This window comes from Amphiprion ocellaris, chromosome 1 (genome assembly GCF_022539595.1).
Source record: "Amphiprion ocellaris isolate individual 3 ecotype Okinawa chromosome 1, ASM2253959v1, whole genome shotgun sequence".
Lineage (NCBI taxonomy): Eukaryota > Metazoa > Chordata > Actinopteri > Pomacentridae > Amphiprion > Amphiprion ocellaris.
Window position 1 is genome coordinate 17854582 of NC_072766.1, and position 19696 is coordinate 17874277.

Below are 19696 nucleotides of genomic sequence, written 5' to 3' on the forward strand. Positions count from 1 at the left end.
TAGATAGATAGATAGATAGATAGATAGATAGATAGATAGATAGATAGCTAGATAGACAGATGCTTTATTAATCCTGAGGGGAAAATGTGTAAACACTAGGATTGAAGGATATTTATTGCCATTGCATTTCTGCAAGGAAACTTTGTTGGCACTTCCAAAAAACAAAAACAACATAGTATAACAAACAATGAACAGCTGTATAAAACAAGTATTTTTATATATATATATATATATATATATATATATATATATATATATATATATATATATATATATATATATATATATATATATATATATATATATATATATACACACACAAGTAAATAGAACAAGTATTTTTAAAAAAGTGTAAAAGCGTAAGAGTGTGATTTGCATTTGCAGACATCTGCTATGAATAACAATGTGTCTTTACCATCTATGATCCAGAATTGAGGTCACCTAACTCTCTTTAATGTTTAAAAATGCACCTCGACAACACCAATAACAATAAAGGATAAGACAGATTAAATTTAATGAATTTGGAACATTTATTCAGATGTAACAATGATCCATTCAGAACTGAAGAAGCCTCTTGGATGAGAAGTGAACCATCTTCAAGAGCCTAAAAGAGATGTCCAGTTGCTTTCTACTAAGGCTCCAAGGATGTTTATTTTTGGCGTAAAAAACAGGGGGGAAGTATACTCTTAGAAAACTGCACAAAAAGGCTCAATAAGGGATCAGTATGCTATTAATAAATGTAGGGCCTATCAACATATCATCAAAAATATTGGTGGAAAGTTCCGTGACAGAAGTGAAAACTGTAAATTTACAACTCCAAGTGTTGTTTTTAATGATCATTTTGTGCGTCAGTATGCTGCAAAGATCCTTTTATAGACACAAATAGTCGAAATCATGTATTCCAACATGAGCCACCTACTGCACTTTTGCATTAGACCTTTAAAGAGGTGATAATGCATAGTATTTACATGGGCTGAAAAGATGTACAGACTGACATTGTGACATCATGACATTTCATAGACTTTTAGATTTCATCCCACGAACACACAGTCGATAGCATGTATAAACACTGATCAGCTACAGGGAAACCACTAACAGGTGGTTGAGCTGATGCCTCAGACAGTGAAATCATTTCCTCTGACCGCATGACCTACATGATATCAGATTATAAGTCTAGGTTACTCTGTGACTTAAATGCAGTCTGAAATGTTCTACTGTGACTCTAATACTATCTCAGTGAGTGACAGTGTTCAGTTCCTGGTCAGTGGGTACCAGCATGTCAGGTTCTTGTCTGAGATGTTATCATAACAAGACTTGTTTTATCTCTAGTGAGCACCGATGTGGTTTCAGGAGATTTTCACGTGCACAAGAGTCCATGTCTAGTGGTTTAACACAACCACCTCTTGTGAGCTTGTGTCCAGAGCTGGGAGTTCTGATGAGGTGGTCAAGGGTTAAATGTTCCTGCAGTGGGTGATGACTAGCAGGCATTTCAGAATCTCATGTGGCAGGTTTTGTTTAGAGAGCAGTGAAGCTTTGAGCACAAGGAACATTTGAAGTGTCAGGAGGAATCATTCACCAAGATCTTGCAAAGCCTCATAAGCCCAGTAGTTTCAGGTTTCTTAGCCAGAGTGTCCAGCACCTTTCTGAGCTGCAGTCTTTGCACCTTTTGATCAGCACTAAACCATTCTGTCGGTGGCTGAAGTGATCTATGACTTGTATGACACTTGATTATAATGAACGTTTGGAACTTTTGAATCTCCCCTACATGGAATAAATAAAGGCACATCCTAAGAATTGACTCAACTGGAACACTTTACTTGTGGAGACCTTCTCTTTTAAAGACTTTTAGCATCAACAAAATATCTCTTTGCTCTTTATTTGGTGGCTGCAAACATATTAGTGACAGAAATCTCAAAAAGTCTGCAAATATCACCAAATAATGATCTTTAACTCTGTAAAGATGTCAGAGTATCACCGTGAATGTGTGCAGATAATGTAAATTAGAACAGAGAAATTTAAACTAAACAACAGACACACTCTAAAGATGTAAAATGTGTCTAACAAACAGTTTTCTAATTGGACTAAACTTGCATGTCCTTTTGTTAAACCTGCAGCTAAATTCAGTACTGCAGACAATACATGGTTCAGTTATCAGTCTAAACAGCAAGGAGTCTATTTGTACATAACTCTGCATGTCATCAGTCACTTTGGTAACATCAAGATCTTTTGCAAAATTAACCTCTTCTGCATTTGAAGTGTCACACTATTAACAAGAAACACATTTACAAACATGCTCTCTTCTCATTTACCTATAATTTCTTTTCATGAATTTCAAGTGAAGACCACACAGCTACATCCGCTTCCATTTGGATCTTTAAAACTATAATGATTTTACTGTAGCTATAAATGATTTCTGTTTCATTCAAGAAACACAGCAAAATATGTTTGCACATATTGCAGGATGGTTGCCAATTTTCCAACAGGGTTAAGATAAGAAGATGACATAAAATTATGCTTTAGCCTTTTACATGGAGCTGTAAGCACAGAACAATCCCTCTTTTAATTTTAATCCACACATTCACATCCACAATCACCCACAGTTTCCCACGTTCTTATTTGTGTTTTTACAGCTGCTCCAGTCTATATCAGTTTCTTTCCAGAAAAAAGAAAAAAAGAAAGGGGGAACAAGCTCTCGGCTGAAGTGCGTATACTGTGCTGCCTTGTTTCTGCACTTTCAGGAAATGGGAGTGGAACTGACTTCTCCTGAATCCGTGGCGCAACATTTCCAGCAACAGCTCTCCAAATCAGGAAGAAGCAGCGAGAGCGCATTCAAAGCTGCGGTGGAATAAATGGATTAGGCGTCTCATCATGAAGTTGAAAAGGTAATTAAATGACCTGATACTGCCTGTCTTGCTTAAGTCGTCGATCCTGTTGCCTTAAAGAAAATAAAATGTCTCTTCTTGTGTTTACTTCCAGCCGCGACACGTTATCATTCCTCCTCCTTCTGCTCGGACACACTGTGGCTGCGATCGCTCTGCCTGGTTGGTACAATGGACGTGTAGATAGTCGCTTAGTCAAAGTCAAGTCAAAGTCAAAGTCTGCTTTATTGTCAGTTCTTCAATATGTACATGACATACCAAGAATCGAAATTACGTTACTCTCTCTTCGTGCAACAGTAGACATTAAATAAACACTTAGAAAATAAGATATAGAAGGGAAAAAAAGAACAAAAGAAGCAAGGAAGTAGTCTGTGTGAGAAATCTATCGCATTATGAGTTTGTCTGTGTGTTGTTTTTTTCATGCAGGTGTTAATAATGAAACAGCCTTAAATCTTGAGTGTACCAATGACTTTATCGATCGGATGTTTTGCCAACTGGAGCGATCAAACTGCTCTGAATACAATCTGACTCTTCAGAGTAACAGCATGGATGAGTGAGTAGTTTATTATTATTATTATTATTATTATTATTATTATTATTATTATTATTATTATTATTACGTTTTCGAATTTCCTAGCCATGGAACTGTTAAATACACTAAGATCATGTTGCACTGTTGTCATCTTGTGCTCCACAGTGATGAGGAACATTGCACTTTCCAGCAGTGTGACAGTGGACAGTGTTGCTGCTCTGTTGAACTGATGCTGATCTATGGGGAGACTCACACTGCAACTGTCTGGAAAGGAGGCCGCATCTTGAAGTTGAAAAACATCAGTGTCAAAAAGAGCAGTATGTTGACGTCTTCTGCTAAAAATAAAAGTCCACTGTCCAACTGTGCAGCTACTGAAAGTAGAGTGACTGGAAGTGAACGATGATCCCCCTTCCTTTGTCTCTTATCTCTGTTTCTGCACAGTAAAGCCCAAAGCTCCAGAAATTGTGTCAGTGGATGAATCAAATGGGAATTTTGAAGTCATGTGGAAGAGACACTATGAGGGCGTGTTCAGAGAGAGTCTGACTACTGAAGTGACTTACTATGAAAAAGGCAGCACAAAAAAGGTGAGAATGTGGAAATCATTTGTCCTACAGATGTAAACCTGGGCTTGATAATATTAAGTTGGCAACAAACCATAATTGTATGCTGTTCTTCTTACTCTTCTCCCCACCAGATAACAAAATTTTTCAAAACAGCTACTCGTAATGGACTGGATCTCTATCAAATACCCAGAGGATACCTGAAACCAAGTACAACATACATGGTCAGCGTGAGAACCTTCACAAACTGGAGTGATGCGTTCAGTGACAGAAGCAGAGAGTGGGAATTCAAAACTCGTAAGTGTTGTCTTTACAGTCCTCTTGTCACTTTTTTTTCAACAATATATTTACTAATAATTTTTGTATGCAGATACATATATGCATTGCAGTATACATTACAGGACTTACTCAGTTATGCAAATACTTTTAACCATAATTTGGCACATGCATATTAGGCAGAGCATATTATGGATAGAAAAAAAGAAGAAAAGAAAAAGGAGAAAAGAAAAAAAATTAAAAAAGAAGGATAGCAAACATCTTTTCAGACATGTAAATGCATTACAGTCCTTTATACAGAACAGCAGGTAGTCTTGTCATTCCTCTCATTCTGGCAATTTCAAGAGGTTTGCATCACAAATATTTATTTCACATCACTGTCGACTGTTAAATTTGTGGATTTCACATAAGCAATAAAGGGTTCCCACGCTTTCTCAAACAAATGCTGTCTCCCTTTCCGTACATATGCCACTCTCTCTAGAGGAAAGGTTATTAACATTTGCCTCATCCAGTCTACTAAATTTGGTATGCAAGTTTTTTTTCCAAAAGAGTAGAAGTAATTTTAAGCATGCTGGAGGCTTTAATCCATTATTATATGCTCACTCTTCGTGTGCTTATGGTGCTTTGGATAAAGTCCCAAAATAAAGTGGGCAGGATTTATTGAGGTAGTTCTAGAAATAATATTTTCTATTGTTTGTTGAACCTCTCCCCAGAATTTCTTAACCCTAGGGCAATCCCACATACGATGACATAAGGTCCCCTTTGCATCATTACATTTTACACATAAATCTGGAATGCTACTATTGAACATATTTAATTTAACTGGTGTCTTCTTGTCACTTTTAATGCAGTACATCTTATTTTTTCAGAATCAGTTTTTAATACACATTCAGCTGTTTCATAATCTTTGTGTTGGTCTCTAAGATCAGACTAATTTCCACAGAAGCTGGTGAGCAGTAGCAGTGTGCTGGCCTTGTTTAGAGATGTAATCACAGGAAAACATGCTGAAAATGGAAGCTTTTCAGAACAAGGAGACACAGATATCAAAGCTGTATCAGAGCTAAGTCATTGTTTGAAATGTAAGAGTTAGCAAATTGTTTTCTAATCTCACTGTGATCTCAGTCTGTCCAGTTTTTCAAAGTGGAACAACAAAGCAGCTTGTTATGATGAATATAAGTTACAGCGCATCCACCATGACAGTCACCTGAACCATCATAGCTGTCAATCAAGCAACAGCCACCAAACTGTTGTACACATCTATTGTATGTGTTTCTATTATTTATGCACATGTAAACATCTGTAATGAGTTGTGGCCACTCAAATCAAAAAGTATTTCGTGTCACTGCATTTTGATGCTGCTGTTCAATGTATAGCATTTGAATCAATCTGTCAGTAACATTTTTCATACTGTGTAACTCAAGCCTGTTGGTGGATCTAAAGGCAAACCTCACGCAACTGACTCTGCACCGTTTCATCATCATTGAAGCTTACTTCATACGTGTTACTTCACAGCTTCCAGTAACTCCCCGCTCTTGGTCATCATCATCTCCCTCAGTGTCGCTGCAGTCATCCTCACTGCTGCTATATATGGCTGTTATGTAAGGTAAGTCATGCAGACACAGAAGTCTTCCCTTGAAATGCTGTAACTCGTGTATATCAAATTAATGTGTCATTTTCTCGATTTATTTGTACATTTGATTTCAGGATGAAAGCCAAATGGTGGGACACAGTTGCAGATCATCCAAAATCAAACCTTCTTATTTTTCCTTCAAACAAGCAAGAGGTGAGACACCTAGTGACGTCAAAAATCAAAAGCTTTTCTTACTTCAGTTTTTGTAAACATTTATTTTACTTAATTATCCTTTGGATTTTTCTGACATCATTCTATTTTTGGTTTGAATTTTTCTATTATCAGCAGTAAACAATCCATATATTTTCAGGTTCTACACAATAGTTTTCATTATTTGTGGCATGATGTGCTCTCCTGCACTGGATTCTAACCGTCACATCGGATTGATAGAAAACAATGCAACATGCAGTCCAGTGTTAGCAGTATTTAATACAATATTTAATACTTCTTCTGCTGTGTGCAGTATGGAATCAGATTGCAGGTGCAATTCTTGCAGGTATTAAAATTATAACGTTAATTTGTTTGGCAGAATTGATAACAGATAAAGTTACTGCTCCACTGTTTTTCTGACAGAGTAGCTGTCCAACAAGTGCATGCGGTAGCATAATGCTGCACTTGATGTTACCATAGAACCCAAAGCAGTGACCAAAGCAACCAGGACCTTTAAAACTCTCTTTCAGAAACATGACAAAGTTTATTTGAAATGTTTCAGATATTTCAGGTCTTGAAGCCTGTGCCTCCCATCATCTCCTCCATCTACGTTGACCCTCTTCTTTCAGATGACAGCGAGCTGTGGTTAGTGTGGTTGCACTGATGTGTCAACAATACATGATATTTCATAAGGATTTTCATGTGATCATGATGGCAGTTTCAGTAAGCATTTCTCTGTATTCAGGCCAAAGATGCCACTGACAGACACCAGCAGTGGGAGCTTTCAGCAAAGCAGTGGAATCAGCACGGGGTCCTCATGTCTCAGTTATGCTAATACAGAACATGTAGACATCATAGCCTGTGTTAAGGAAGCCCTTTGCAGAGACATCCCCGGTATCAGCGTCATATCACCGTCGACCACCAGTCCGCTTGCAGACTTAAACAAAGACAGCAGTTTAATCTCCTCTCCTAGTAGCCCATGTGGTTTCAGGGCTGACGGCATGAGTTCTGGATCGTCTGGCTTTGACAATAAAACCTATTCCATCGTCATGCCACGTCAGATTACGGCGGACAGCTCTGCTGTCCAGATGCAGGCTGAAATACCTTGTGACTCTGGATACCATCCCAGTGAGAGCAACACAGTCAACTGTCCTGACCAACAGGTGCCAGGCTGTCTGCTTCCTTGGCAACAGGATGTTATTTTACCACTTGTGGCTTCATCTCTGGTGCCAACAGACATGTCATATCAACAGTGCAATGCAGATTCTGGGACTTTTTCAAATGTTGAAGACTCTAGCTTGTGCTCCATCTCTAGTGGCATCAACACAACCGCCTCTTGTGATGTTCTGTCCAGTGCTGGAGCTAGAAACCAGGGCTCTGATAAGGCAATCAGAGCTGTGACAAATGGCAAGAATGAAGATGCCTCAATATGTGACAAAAATCCCTGCTCCACCTGTGTGCCGACAGAATCGCACAGTTTTCTTGCAGTGGATGATGATTACCAGGCATTTTCAAATCTCGTGGGGCAGCCTGATGCTTTGATTTCCGAGCAAAGAAGCACTGAGCGGGAAGAACCACTCACCAACATCGCACAAAGCTTCTCAAGCACCGTTGTACCAGGTTTCATGAGCAATGGCCAGAGTGGCCAACATCTGTCTGAGCTCCAAACACCTTTTCTCTCCCTGATGTCTGCTGGCCAGTCTTTGCCTGCAATGACAGACAGCGGCTATCAGTGTGTGTAGTTTGGTGGCCTTGACTTGGGTTCCACAGTTTGTACTGGAACAAGAAAACAATGTGACTTGAAGAACCACTGGATGTATTGACCATTTAACATGATGTAAACAGCATGTTTGCCATGTTGTCATGCAAATGTATGATTCAAGGAATAATGGACCCTGACGTGACTTTATCAAAGGCTGTTGTAAATATTTTGTGTGTTCTTGTTTTCATTTTTCATAAATGGCTCATCTTTCCACCCTAAGAACATTTCATTTGTGAATACTTTGCCGATATGTGCAATGTTAGATTACAAAGTCGGTTTTAATCTGAAACATTTCTGAAGTTTCTACAGAGGAACATGAACTTAAATAACAGAAATGACCTGTTTTGAGATATAACGGGTAAATATGTGCAGACTACACATGCCTGCGAAAAGCAGCTGCTGCTATTTGACATATGTATTATTACACATGATTCATTTGCTTTTTAAATTTAGGTCTACATAGCAAATGGGAAATGCAAGAATCATACTGGAGGAAATCTGTCTTAAACGTCTACGTTTAAATTTGTTAATGTTAAAGACGAAAGAGTCACTTAGATTGGGTTGCACCAAGAAGGATTATGTTAATCTAAGAATTTAGCAAAACTAAGTTTAAAGTCAATAAATCCAGATTTAAAAAAAAAAAAAAAAAAGCAGATGGTAAATTGGAATTTAAAGTTTTGATGCCACAGAATGAAACATCTGGGAGTAAAAGTAAATCAAGGTTAAATGCAGGTTTAAATGCATTTTTCTTGATTTAAGCTTGTTTTAAAGCTTGCTGTAACATTCTTTCAAGGAAAACATAGTTTTAATCAGGTTTTTAAATGAATAACTAAAGAATTAAACTTCTCTAAACTTGATTTGACCAGGTGAGCCTTTACAAGAAAAAAATATATTGAGCCAATCTTGTCAGAACCATTTTATCATTTGATTTCATTGAAGCTGACTGAATTCTGTGACTAAAACAAACCACAACTATCTGCTGTCATGCAGAGCTGCAGCTGTTCAGGCTTGTGAAACTACTTCCTCATTACTGTTCTCTGGAACTCCGGAGTAATTTCCACAGAAACACGTCACCCTCATACAGCATGATATACTCTACACCAGGGCTATTCAATTAAAAATTGACTCGGGCCGGATTTTCAGACTAAGAACATGAGCTGGGCCGGAAGTTTTTAGCAGACACTGAGCAAAGTTAACCATTTAAAATAAACACAAACAGATAAGATAACAAACACACTGGATGTTTATTAACGTATTGCCACATCCGAAAGGACATAAACACAATAGAAGAGCAGTACTTAAACTAAACCTGTGCTGAAATACTGCTTCTTTAAATTTTACATTTTAAACACACAACTTCAGCACATTTTGATAGGTAAATATAAGCACAGGTTAAGGTGCATATGAACATAAAAACTAAGTGCCGATTAGAAACACCATCTTTTGTTTTGGTCACATCTCAAAGTGCATTAAAAAGTAACTTGCTTAACAGTAACTTTTCAGAACTTGAGACATTTTTCTTCTTTTGAAATAACAAAAAACAGTTTGTCCCTGTCCATATTTGGTCTCATCTGAGACAGTCACATCTTCAGTGCATATAATCAAAAAAATAAACAGTAGGCACAGTGATAGTTACTATCCCTTTGAAACGAAATAAAGCTGACATCAAAGTGCATAATAAAGTGCAACTAAGTGAAATAACTGTCAAAACAAAATGTATTTCTTAAATATTAAACTTATAATAAGTGAACAGAAAATAGTCACATAAATACATAAAACTACCTTTAGTGTCTGCTACAGCACGCTGCTTTGTTGCACTTACCATGTCTCGAAGACATATATGGCGAGAATGTTTGACGTGTCAGACCTGTTTGATAGCAGATGTCACACTCGTCTTAACTTTATCGTCCGTTAAAACTTCATCCACGACAGCCAACATGCAGTCCTTCACAGTTTCTGAGTCTGTGAACGGCCTCTTTTTCGTGGCCCTTTCCTGAGCTGTGCAAGTCCGCTTCATTGTAGTACAGCTCCGGTTGTAAGATGCAGTCAAACTCTGAATTATAGCCGCTCTCTCATGACATCCCTCGGGAAAGTTTGTCCGAAACGCGGCATGTTTTTCCAACGTGGTGTCTTCGGACATTATAATCTTTCAGCGCTGCAACGCACTCGTTGCAGAGTAAACGCATTGGTTTGGCGTTCGGACTTGGTGGTAAATAAATAAATACTTGTCAGTCCACGCAGGATTAAACCGACGGTTTTCCTCGCCGATTTGTCGTTTCAGGATAGAAAAAGACATGCTGCTATTTTCGCCTGTATAGAACTGCTAATGTTAACTTTTCAAACGCGTCTCCTCAACACAATGCATTGTGGGTTAGTTGCTAGGTTACGGTAAGTGTTGCATTCAATGTTTGCAATAATGTTGGAATTTTTGTAAGAACTTGTCAGTGTTACTGAAAGATGTTTTTCTGTTTTTCTCGGACCCAAGTCCCAGTCACTCGGCAGTTGCTTTAGGGCCACTCGAGGGTTGCTTTCGGGCCGCATGTGGCCCGCGGGCCGCTAATTGAATAGGGCTGCTCTACACCTTCTGGGGGCACGTGATGCAAATATTACTAGAAATATACATTTTCTTTATAGGAAATAGTTCAAATAAAAGTTGTACATTCTTTGGATTACTCTGAGTTGTGTTTGCTTCAATTGTTGCAGAATTTTTTTTTGCTGAATTTTCCATTTATTTCAAATGTATTCACAAGCAAAAATGTCTGAATTTGGTGTATTTTCTGTTGAATCTAGCTATTAAGTAAGGACATACTTTGGGCATGAATAGTTCAAAAGAGAATGAAATTATCTTTAAATAAAAACACGTTAAAGAATTTAGATATTCATGAAACCACAACGTTGTCATTTATAACAAAATAATTACATCACTTTCTGTACATTTTATTTATTTGAATGGAATACAGTATGCAATTCATTATAGTAGATGTATAGTTTATAATTCGGATTCCCATGTATCGTATGCATAGTTTTAACATGAGACTGACCTAATACAGTCATTCAGGAAAGATCCTCCAAACCAAGGTCCACTTTCTGTTTCACTTGCCTGAAAGACACAAATGAATCAGTTGAAACCAAGCAAGATGGAATTAACTTCAATAAAACACACTTTGACAAATTAACCCATGTATCATTTGTTCTTTTTACATTTACTTGGGAAACTAAATCACAAAATAAAAATAACCCATTATTTCATGATTAATGATTAATTTGTACTGTCTATTTTATAAACAAATTCAAAATAGGAAATGAATCAACAGACCAAGTTTGATTTTGACATTTAATTGGTGTGATTTATGTGGATGAGAAGTTACTGACTACTTCGTATTTGGCACCTGATAAGCTTTCAGCAAATACTCTGGGGTAATGGTGCTACCTGACTAATGCGATGAATATGTGCTTTAACATCATAGAAGTGTTTTCAATAAGCTAATAAGGACTGACATATCAGCATGGCTGGTGTAGCAGATTTGTGTTACTGTAATTTGCTGTGCTTGTTTAATGTTAGATTTACCACGATGCCTGGATGAGAAAAAGAATGCGCAATATTCTGGCACCTAACTGGCCTCTGCATAAATGTGCCAATGTGTAAATTATTCAGTAACCACCATTAATATACTGAGAAACCAATTTATATTTATGTCAGTGAATATAATACAGAAATCTACACTGTTCTTGACAAAGGAAGTGTCAGGTCTAGCTATACAAACACCATGACGCAAGCATAAGGTCAATAGTTACTTGCTGTTGAGAATATAATATTTGTACATACCTAAAATAACTCACATTCCAAAATACCTAATTTTCTACCATGAGTTTACCTTTAAGCCAAAGATGAAATGTCTGCTGATGAAACAGCCCTCAACAGCCTTCCCCAACAATGTGAATCTTGTTGATGGTTCAACTGAGGCCAATGACACACAACAAAAATGCACATGGCTTCTCACTAACCCAGAAAAAAGTGAGAAAAGTAATCGCAATTTTGAAATCATTAAACAATGGCAAACTAACGTTGCAGTTCAAAACAAAGGAGTTACCATTTCATGGAATAAATGAAAGATTTTTCACCACTCTGTACTAACTTGTCTCTGCTTACATCCTTTGCTTAATAGTCTCTCAGAGAACCACTGCAAAACTGCTTCTAAACCTTGAAATACATTTTAATAGTAATATTAATGTATTACTGTATGTGGATTCAATCTATGGAGGGAGACTCTACACTAAGGCTTGTGAAACTGTTGGTGATATATGACTGATGGAAAAGAACAAGCTAATCTATATTGTGAACAGAAATTTGGACTTATTTAAAAGGTCATTTTGTGTACTCACCTCTGTAATTCATTTGCATGAATGCCAAAGAATGGGTTTAAGATGCTTCCAAATACTGTAACACCAAATATGCATCTGTCCTGGGTCACACTCAGTGAGAGACGATACCTGTAGTCAACCTGTTCCTTCAGATAAAACCACTAACAGGTGGTTGAGCTGATGCCTCAGACAGTGAAATCATTTCCTTTGACCGCATGACCTACATGACATCAGACTATAACTCCAAGTTGCTCTGTGACTTAAATGCAGTCTGAAATGTTCTTCTGTGACTCTAATACTATCTCAGTGTGTGACGTTGTTCAGTTCCTGGTCAGTGGGTACCAGCATGTCAGGTTCTTGTCTGAGATGTTATCACAACAAGACTTGTTTCATTTCTAATGAGCACCGATGTGGTTCTAGGAGATTTTCACATGCAAAAGAGTTGATGTCTAGTGATTTAACACAACCACCTCTTGTGAGCTTGTGTCCAGAGCTGGGAGTTCTGATGAGGTGGTCAAGGGTTAAATGTTCCTGCAGTGGGTGACGACTAGCAAGCATGAATCTCCCCCACAAGGAATAAATAAAGGCACATCCTAAGAAATGACTCAAGGAATGTAGCTCAGCCAACCATAAATACTGAGGGATTTTATCAAGCACCCGACATCAGATTTGAGTGATTTCTGCGTACCAGAGATGACTTGACAATCCGTTGTCATGAAGGCCTTTTGGTTTTCGGTCAGCATTGTGAAATTATTCCCTGACAATGACCACTACTTTTTGAGAAACTTAGAATAAAAACAGGGGAAAACAGTTAAACAACTTATTTGATTTTTTTTATTTTTTTTTTCAGAAATGGAAAATTATCTGTGTCAAAGTAATTGGATTAGTGTAAGTAGCTGGAACATTTTATTTGTGAAGAGACGTTGCTGCTGCATTTAAACCAGTTAGTGACAGAAATCTCAAAAAGTCTGCAAATATCACCAAATAATAATCTTTAAATTTCTAAAAGTGTCAGATTATCACTGTGAATGTGTGCAGATGATGTAAGTTAGAACAGAGAAATTTGAACTAACCAGCAAACACACTCCTAAGATGTAAAATGTGTCGAACAAACAGTTTCCTAATTAGACTAAATTTGCATTTCCTTTTGTTAAACATGCAGCTAAATTCAGTACTGCAAACAGAACATGGTTCAGTTATCATCCTAAACAGCAAGGAGTCTATTTGTACATAACTCTGAATGTCATCAATCACTTTGGCAACATCAAGATCTTTTGCGAAATCAACCTCTTCTGCATTTGAAGTGTGACACTATTAACAAGAAGCACATTTATAGACATGCTCTCTTCTCATTTCTTTTTATGAATTTCAAGGGCAGACCACAGAACATATCACTGTACATCCGCTTCCACCTGGTGGTCTGAAAAGAATCCAACTCTCCCACTGCTACCACAGTCACTTTGTGACACTCACAGAACATTATGACCCGATTAAAATGAACAGAAATGACGTCCTGTGTGAACTGATCTTTATAATGATTTTACTGTAGCTGTAAATGATTTCTGTTTCATTCAAGAAACGGAGCAAAATATCTTTGCACATATTGCAGGATGGTTTCCAGTTTTCCATCAGGGTTAAGATAAGAAGATGAAATAAATTATGTTTTAGCCCTTTACGTGGAGCTGTAAGCACAGAACAATCCCTCTTTTAATTTTAATCCACACATTCACATCCACAATCACCCACAGATTCCCACGTTCTTATTTGAGTTTTTTTTTTTTTTTTTTACAGCTGCTCCACTCTATATTCAGTTTCTTTCCAGAAAAAAGAAAAGAAGGGGAAAAAGCTCTCGGCTGAAGTGTGTATACTGTGCTGCCTTGTTTCTGCTCTTTCAGGAAATGGGAGTGGAACTGACTTCTTATGAATCAGTGGCACAACATTTCCTGCAACAGCTCTCCAAAGATGCGCATTAAAAACTCCGGACCACAGCTGGCGGAATAAGTGGATTAATCGTCTCATCATGGAGTTAAGAAGGTAATCAAATGACCTAATACTGTCTGTCTTGCTTAAGTCGTCAAACCTGTTGCCTTAAAGAAAATAAAGTATCTCTTCTTGTGTTTACTTCCAGCCGCGACACGTTATCTTTCCTCCTCCTTCTGCTCGGACACACTGTGGCTGCGATCGCTCTGCCTGGTTGGTACAATGTAGATAGTCTGTTAGTAGTCTGTGTGAGAAATCTATCGCATTATGAGTCTGTTTGTGTGTTGTTTGTTTCATGCAGGTGTTAATAATGAAACAGCCTTAAATCTTGAGTGTACCAATGACTTTATCGATCGGATGTTTTGCCAACTGGAGCGATCAAACTGCTCTGAATACAATCTGACTCTTCAGAGTAACAGCGTGGATGAGTGAGTAGTTGCTTATTATGATTATGATTGTTTTCGAGTTTCCTAGTCAACCGAGCCACAGAACTGTTAAATACACTAAGATCATGTTGCACTGTTGTCATCTTGTGCTCCACAGTGATGAGGAACATTGCACTTTCCAGCAGTGTGACAGTGGACAGTGTTGCTGCTCTGTTGAACTGATGCTGAGCTATGGGGCGACTCACACTGCAACTGTCTGGAAAGGAGGCCACATCTTGGAGTTGAAAAACATCACTGTCGAAAAGAGCAGTATGTTGACATCTTCTGCTAAAACTAAAAGTCCGCTGTCCAACTGTGCAGCTACTGAAAGTAGAGTGACTGGAAGTGAACCATGATCCCCCTTCCTTTGTCTCTTATCTCTGTTTCTGCACAGTAAAGCCCAAAGCTCCAGAAATTGTGTCAGTGGATGAATCAAATGGGAAAGTCAAGTGGAAGAGACACTATGAGGGCGTGTTCAGAGAGAGTCTGACTGCTGAAGTGACTTACGATGAAAAAGGCAGCACAAAAAAGGTGAGAATGTGGAAATCATTTGTCCTACAGATGTAAACCTGGGCTTGATAATATTAAGTTGGCAACAAACCATAATTGTATGCTGTTCTTCTTACTCTTCTCCCCACCAGATAACAAAATTTTTCAAAGCAGCTGCTTGTGATGAACTGGATTGCTATCAAATACCCAGAGGATACCTGAAACCAAGTACAACATACATGGTCAGCGTGAGAACCTTCACAAACTGGAGTGATGTGTTCAGTGACAGTAGCAGAAAGTGGGAATTCAAAACTCGTAAGCGTTGTCTTTACAGTCTTCTTGTCACTTTTAATGCGATACATCTTATTTTTTCAGAATCAGTTTTTAATACACATTCAGCTGTTTCATAATCTTTGTGTTGGTCTCTAAGATCAGACTAATTTCCACAGAAGCTGGTGAGCAGTAGCAGTGTGCTGGCCTTGTTTAGAGATGTAATCACAGGAAAACATGCTGAAAATGGAAGCTTTTCAGAACAAAGGAGACACAGATATCAAAGCTGTATCAGAGCTAAGTCATTGTTTGAAATGTAAGAGTTAGCAAATTGTTTTCTAATCTCACTGTGATCTCAGTCTGTCCAGTTTTTCAAAGTGGAACAACAAAGCAGCTTGTTATGATGAATATAAGTTACAGCGCATCCACCATGACAGTCACCTGAACCATCATAGCTGTCAATCAAGCAACAGCCACCAAACTGTTGTACACATCTATTGTATGTGTTTCTATTATTTATTCACTCTGAGTGCCAGAAGGACTCCAACATGTTGATTCGTGCTGTGAATATGGTGCTGTGTGACGATGTGGCAAGACTGTACTTTTTCTCAGGAACCATCTACCTGCTCCGTGTCAAGTCATTGGCCACCACTAGAGGGTTGAAATTAAAATTGAAGGGTAAAAAAAAGAACAAATATCATTGTAATGATAGAGACAGGGCGCCCTCCACAGGAGAAGGTTCTGGAAATGTTGTTAAAAATAAAACACACATGATTCTCAACCTTGTTATCTCCCAGATTCCTCACAAGTTCATGTAAAGTCTTAATATCTCTGTGGTCATATTCATGCTTCTGGAGAAAACAGGAAACAGAGCAATGATCCATACTCTGCAAACTGGGGTGATTAACATTGTCGGTGCACATGTAAACATCTGTAATGAGTTGTGGCCACTCAAATCAAAAAGTATTTCGTGTCACTGCATTTTGATGCTGCTGTTCAATGTATAGCATTTGAATCAATCTGTCAGTAACATTTTTCATACTGTGTAACTTAAGCCTGTTGGTGGATCTAAAGGCAAACCTCACGCAACTGACTCTGCACCGTTTCATCATCATTGAAGCTTACTTCATATGTGTTACTTCACAGCTTCCAGTATCTCCCCGCTCTTGGTCATCATCATCTCCCTCAGTGTCGCTGCAGTCATCCTCACTGCTGCTATATATGGCTGTTATGTAAGGTAAGTCATGCAGACACAGAAGTCTTCCCTTGAAATGCTGTAACTCGTGTATATCAAATTAATGTGTTGTTTTCTTGATTTATTTGTACATTTGATTTCAGGGTGAAAACCAAATGGTGGGACACAGTTGCAGATCATCCAAAATCAAACCTTCTTATTTTTCCTTCAAACAAGCAAGAGGTGAGACACCTAGTGACGTCAAAAATCAAAAGCTTTTCTTACTTCAGTTTTTGTAAACATTTATTTTACTTAATTATCCTTTGGATTTTTCTGACATCATTCTATTTTTGGTTTGAATTTTTCTATTATCAGCAGTAAACAATCCATATATTTTCAGGTTCTACACAATAGTTTTCATTATTTGTGGCATGATGTGCTCTCCTGCACTGGATTCTAACCGTCACATCGGATTGATAGAAAACAATGCAACATGCAGTCCAGTGTTAGCAGTATTTAATACAATATTTAATACTTCTTCTGCTGTGTGCAGTATGGAATCAGATTGCAGGTGCAATTCTTGCAGGTATTAAAATTATAACGTTAATTTGTTTGGCAGAATTGATAACAGATAAAGTTACTGCTCCACTGTTTTTCTGACAGAGTAGCTGTCCAACAAGTGCATGCGGTAGCATAATGCTGCTCTTGATGTTACCATAGAACCCAAAGCAGTGACCAAAGCAACCAGGACCTTTAAAACTCTCTTTCAGAAACATGACAAAGTTTATTTGAAATGTTTCAGATATTTCAGGTCTTGAAGCCTGTGCCTCCCATCATCTCCTCCATCTACGTTGACCCTCTTCTTTCAGATGACAGCGAGCTGTGGTTAGTGTGGTTGCACTGATGTGTCAACAATACATGATATTTCATAAGGATTTTCATGTGATCATGATGGCAGTTTCAGTAAGCGTTTCTCTGTATTCAGGCCAAAGATGCCACTGACAGACACCAGCAGTGGGAGCTTTCAGCAAAGGAGTGGAATCAGCACGGGGTCCTCGTGTCTCAATGATGCTAATACAGATCGTGTTGACATCACAGCCTGTGTTAAGGAAGCCCTTTGCAGAGACATCCCCGGTATCAGCATCATATCACCGTCGACCACCAGTCCGCTTGCAGACTTAAACAAAGACAGCAGTTTAATCTCCTCTCCTAGTAGCCCATGTGGTTTCAGGGCTGACGGCATGAGTTCTGGATCGTCTGGCTTTGACAATAAAACCTATTCCATCGTCATGCCACGTCAGATTACGGCGGACAGCTCTGCTGTCCAGATGCAGGCTGAAATACCTTGTGACTCTGGATACCATCCCAGTGAGAGCAACACAGTCAACTGTCCTGACCAACAGGTGCCAGGCTGTCTGCTTCCTTGACAACAGGATGTTATTTTACCACTTGTGGCTTCATCTCTGGTGCCAACAGACATGTCATATCAACAGTGCAATGCAGATTCTGGGACTTTTTCAAATGCTGAAGACTCTAGCTTGTGCTCCACCTCTAGTGGCATCAACACAACCGCCTCTTGTGATGTTCTGTCCAGTGCTGGAGCTAGAAACCAGGGCTCTGATAAGGCAATCAGAGCTGTGACAAATGGCAAGAATGAAGATGCCTCAATATGTGACAAAAATCCCTGCTCCACCTGTGTGCCGACAGAATCGCACAGTTTTCTTGCAGTGGATGATGATTACCAGGCATTTTCAAATCTCGTGGGGCAGCCTGATGCTTTGATTTCCGAGCAAAGAAGCACTGAGCGGGAAGAACCACTCACCAACATCCCACAAAGCTTCTCAAGCACCGTTGTACCAGGTTTCATGAGCAATGGCCAGAGTGGCCAACATCTGTCTGAGCTCCAAACACCTTTTCTCTCCCTGATGTCTGCTGGCCAGTCTTTGCCTGTAATGACAGACAGCGGCTATCAGTGTGTGTAGTTTGGTGGCCTTGACTTGGGTTCCACAGTTTGTACTGGAACAACAAGAAAACAATGTAACTTGAAGAACCACTGGATGTATTGACCATTTAACATGATGTAAACAGCATGTTTGCCATGTTGTCATGCAAATGTATGATTCAAGGAATAATGGACCCTGACGTGACTTTATCAAAGGCTGTTGTAAATATTTTGTGTGTTCTTGTTTTCATTTTTCATAAATGGCTCATCTTTCCACCCTAAGAACATTTCATTTGTGAATACTTTGCCGATATGTGCAATGTTAGATTACAAAGTCGGTTTTAATCTGAAACATTTCTGAAGTTTCTACAGAAGAACATTAACTTATCAGAAATGACCTGTTTTGAGATATAACGGGTAAATATGTGCAGACTACACATGCCTGCGAAAAGCAGCTGCTGCTATTTGACATATATATTATTACACATGATTCATTTGTTTTTCAAATTTAGGTCTACATAGCAAATGGGAAATGCAAGAATCATAGTGGAGGAAATCTGTCTTAAACGTCTAAACGTCAAGCACATATAAAAGCTTGTTAATGTTAAAGACTAAATAGTCGCTTAGATTGGGTTGCACTAAGAAGGATTATGTTAATCTTAGAGTTTAGCAAAACTAGTGTTAAAATGAATAAATCCAGATTTTTTTAAAAAGCAGAGCTTTGATGCGCAATGAAAAACTAATCAGTTAAATCCAAATTTATGGACAGAAGTTGAAATGAAACCGAATCAAATCAATAGTGAGATGCTGGCTCACCAAAATCCAAACAAATGTATAAATAAATTAAAAGAACAATCATTTTGCATGTTGTCAGGACCGAGTGAGCATTAAAAGAGAGGGGAAACCAATACCGGTCCTCTGTCGGAATAGCTGGGGGTACTGGTTTTATCAGCGTGTCCTTACAAGTCAGGAGACTGTGGATTTGTGTATGCAAACAGTTTTCCTATCTACCTTCTGGAACATCAGGAGGTGTAAAATCTCAGGGCAACCAGGAGTTGGAGCACTGGTGCTACAGCTGCATCTCACAGCTGGTCCAGTCTTTGTAAACAGTTTCCTTGCTTCAGGGAAAATTCAGAACCATCATAAAACTCAACTGGGTTCAATCTGCCCATGAACCTTCCTTGAGAAACTTCATCAATTTGTTCAGTCCGTTTCAACACAGCAAGTGAAACCACCTCAAGTATAAGTTTAGACCTAAGAATGGA

The 19696-nt window shown here is 38.5% G+C and overlaps 2 protein-coding genes across 2 annotated transcripts; both read left to right on the plus strand.

Moving 5' to 3' along the window:
- The first annotated feature begins 2773 nt into the window (after positions 1–2773).
- Positions 2774–8011, plus strand: LOC111587969 (uncharacterized). Its single transcript, XM_023298068.3, has 10 exons — positions 2774–2882; positions 2977–3041; positions 3306–3432; positions 3577–3728; positions 3853–3995; positions 4106–4268; positions 5760–5850; positions 5952–6030; positions 6590–6672; positions 6773–8011. Exons 1-10 carry the CDS (start codon positions 2869–2871, stop codon positions 7767–7769), a joined length of 1914 nt encoding a protein of 637 aa, XP_023153836.2. The 5' UTR covers positions 2774–2868; the 3' UTR covers positions 7770–8011.
- A 6046-nt stretch (positions 8012–14057) lies between these two features.
- Positions 14058–18716, plus strand: LOC129348923 (uncharacterized). Its single transcript, XM_055010557.1, has 10 exons — positions 14058–14185; positions 14280–14344; positions 14433–14559; positions 14675–14826; positions 14951–15087; positions 15198–15360; positions 16462–16552; positions 16654–16732; positions 17292–17374; positions 17475–18716. Exons 1-10 carry the CDS (start codon positions 14172–14174, stop codon positions 17914–17916), a joined length of 1353 nt encoding a protein of 450 aa, XP_054866532.1. The 5' UTR covers positions 14058–14171; the 3' UTR covers positions 17917–18716.
- The last annotated feature ends 980 nt before the right edge of the window (positions 18717–19696 follow it).

Coding starts and splice junctions, on each gene's coding strand:
- LOC111587969 (XM_023298068.3), top strand. Junction 5,851..5,951: donor ATATATGGCTGTTATGTAAG/GTAAGTCATGCA, acceptor ATTTGATTTCAG/GATGAAAGCCAAATGGTGGG. Junction 6,673..6,772: donor TCAGATGACAGCGAGCTGTG/GTTAGTGTGGTT, acceptor CTCTGTATTCAG/GCCAAAGATGCCACTGACAG.
- LOC129348923 (XM_055010557.1), top strand. Junction 14,345..14,432: donor GGCTGCGATCGCTCTGCCTG/GTTGGTACAATG, acceptor TGTTTCATGCAG/GTGTTAATAATGAAACAGCC. Junction 17,375..17,474: donor TCAGATGACAGCGAGCTGTG/GTTAGTGTGGTT, acceptor CTCTGTATTCAG/GCCAAAGATGCCACTGACAG.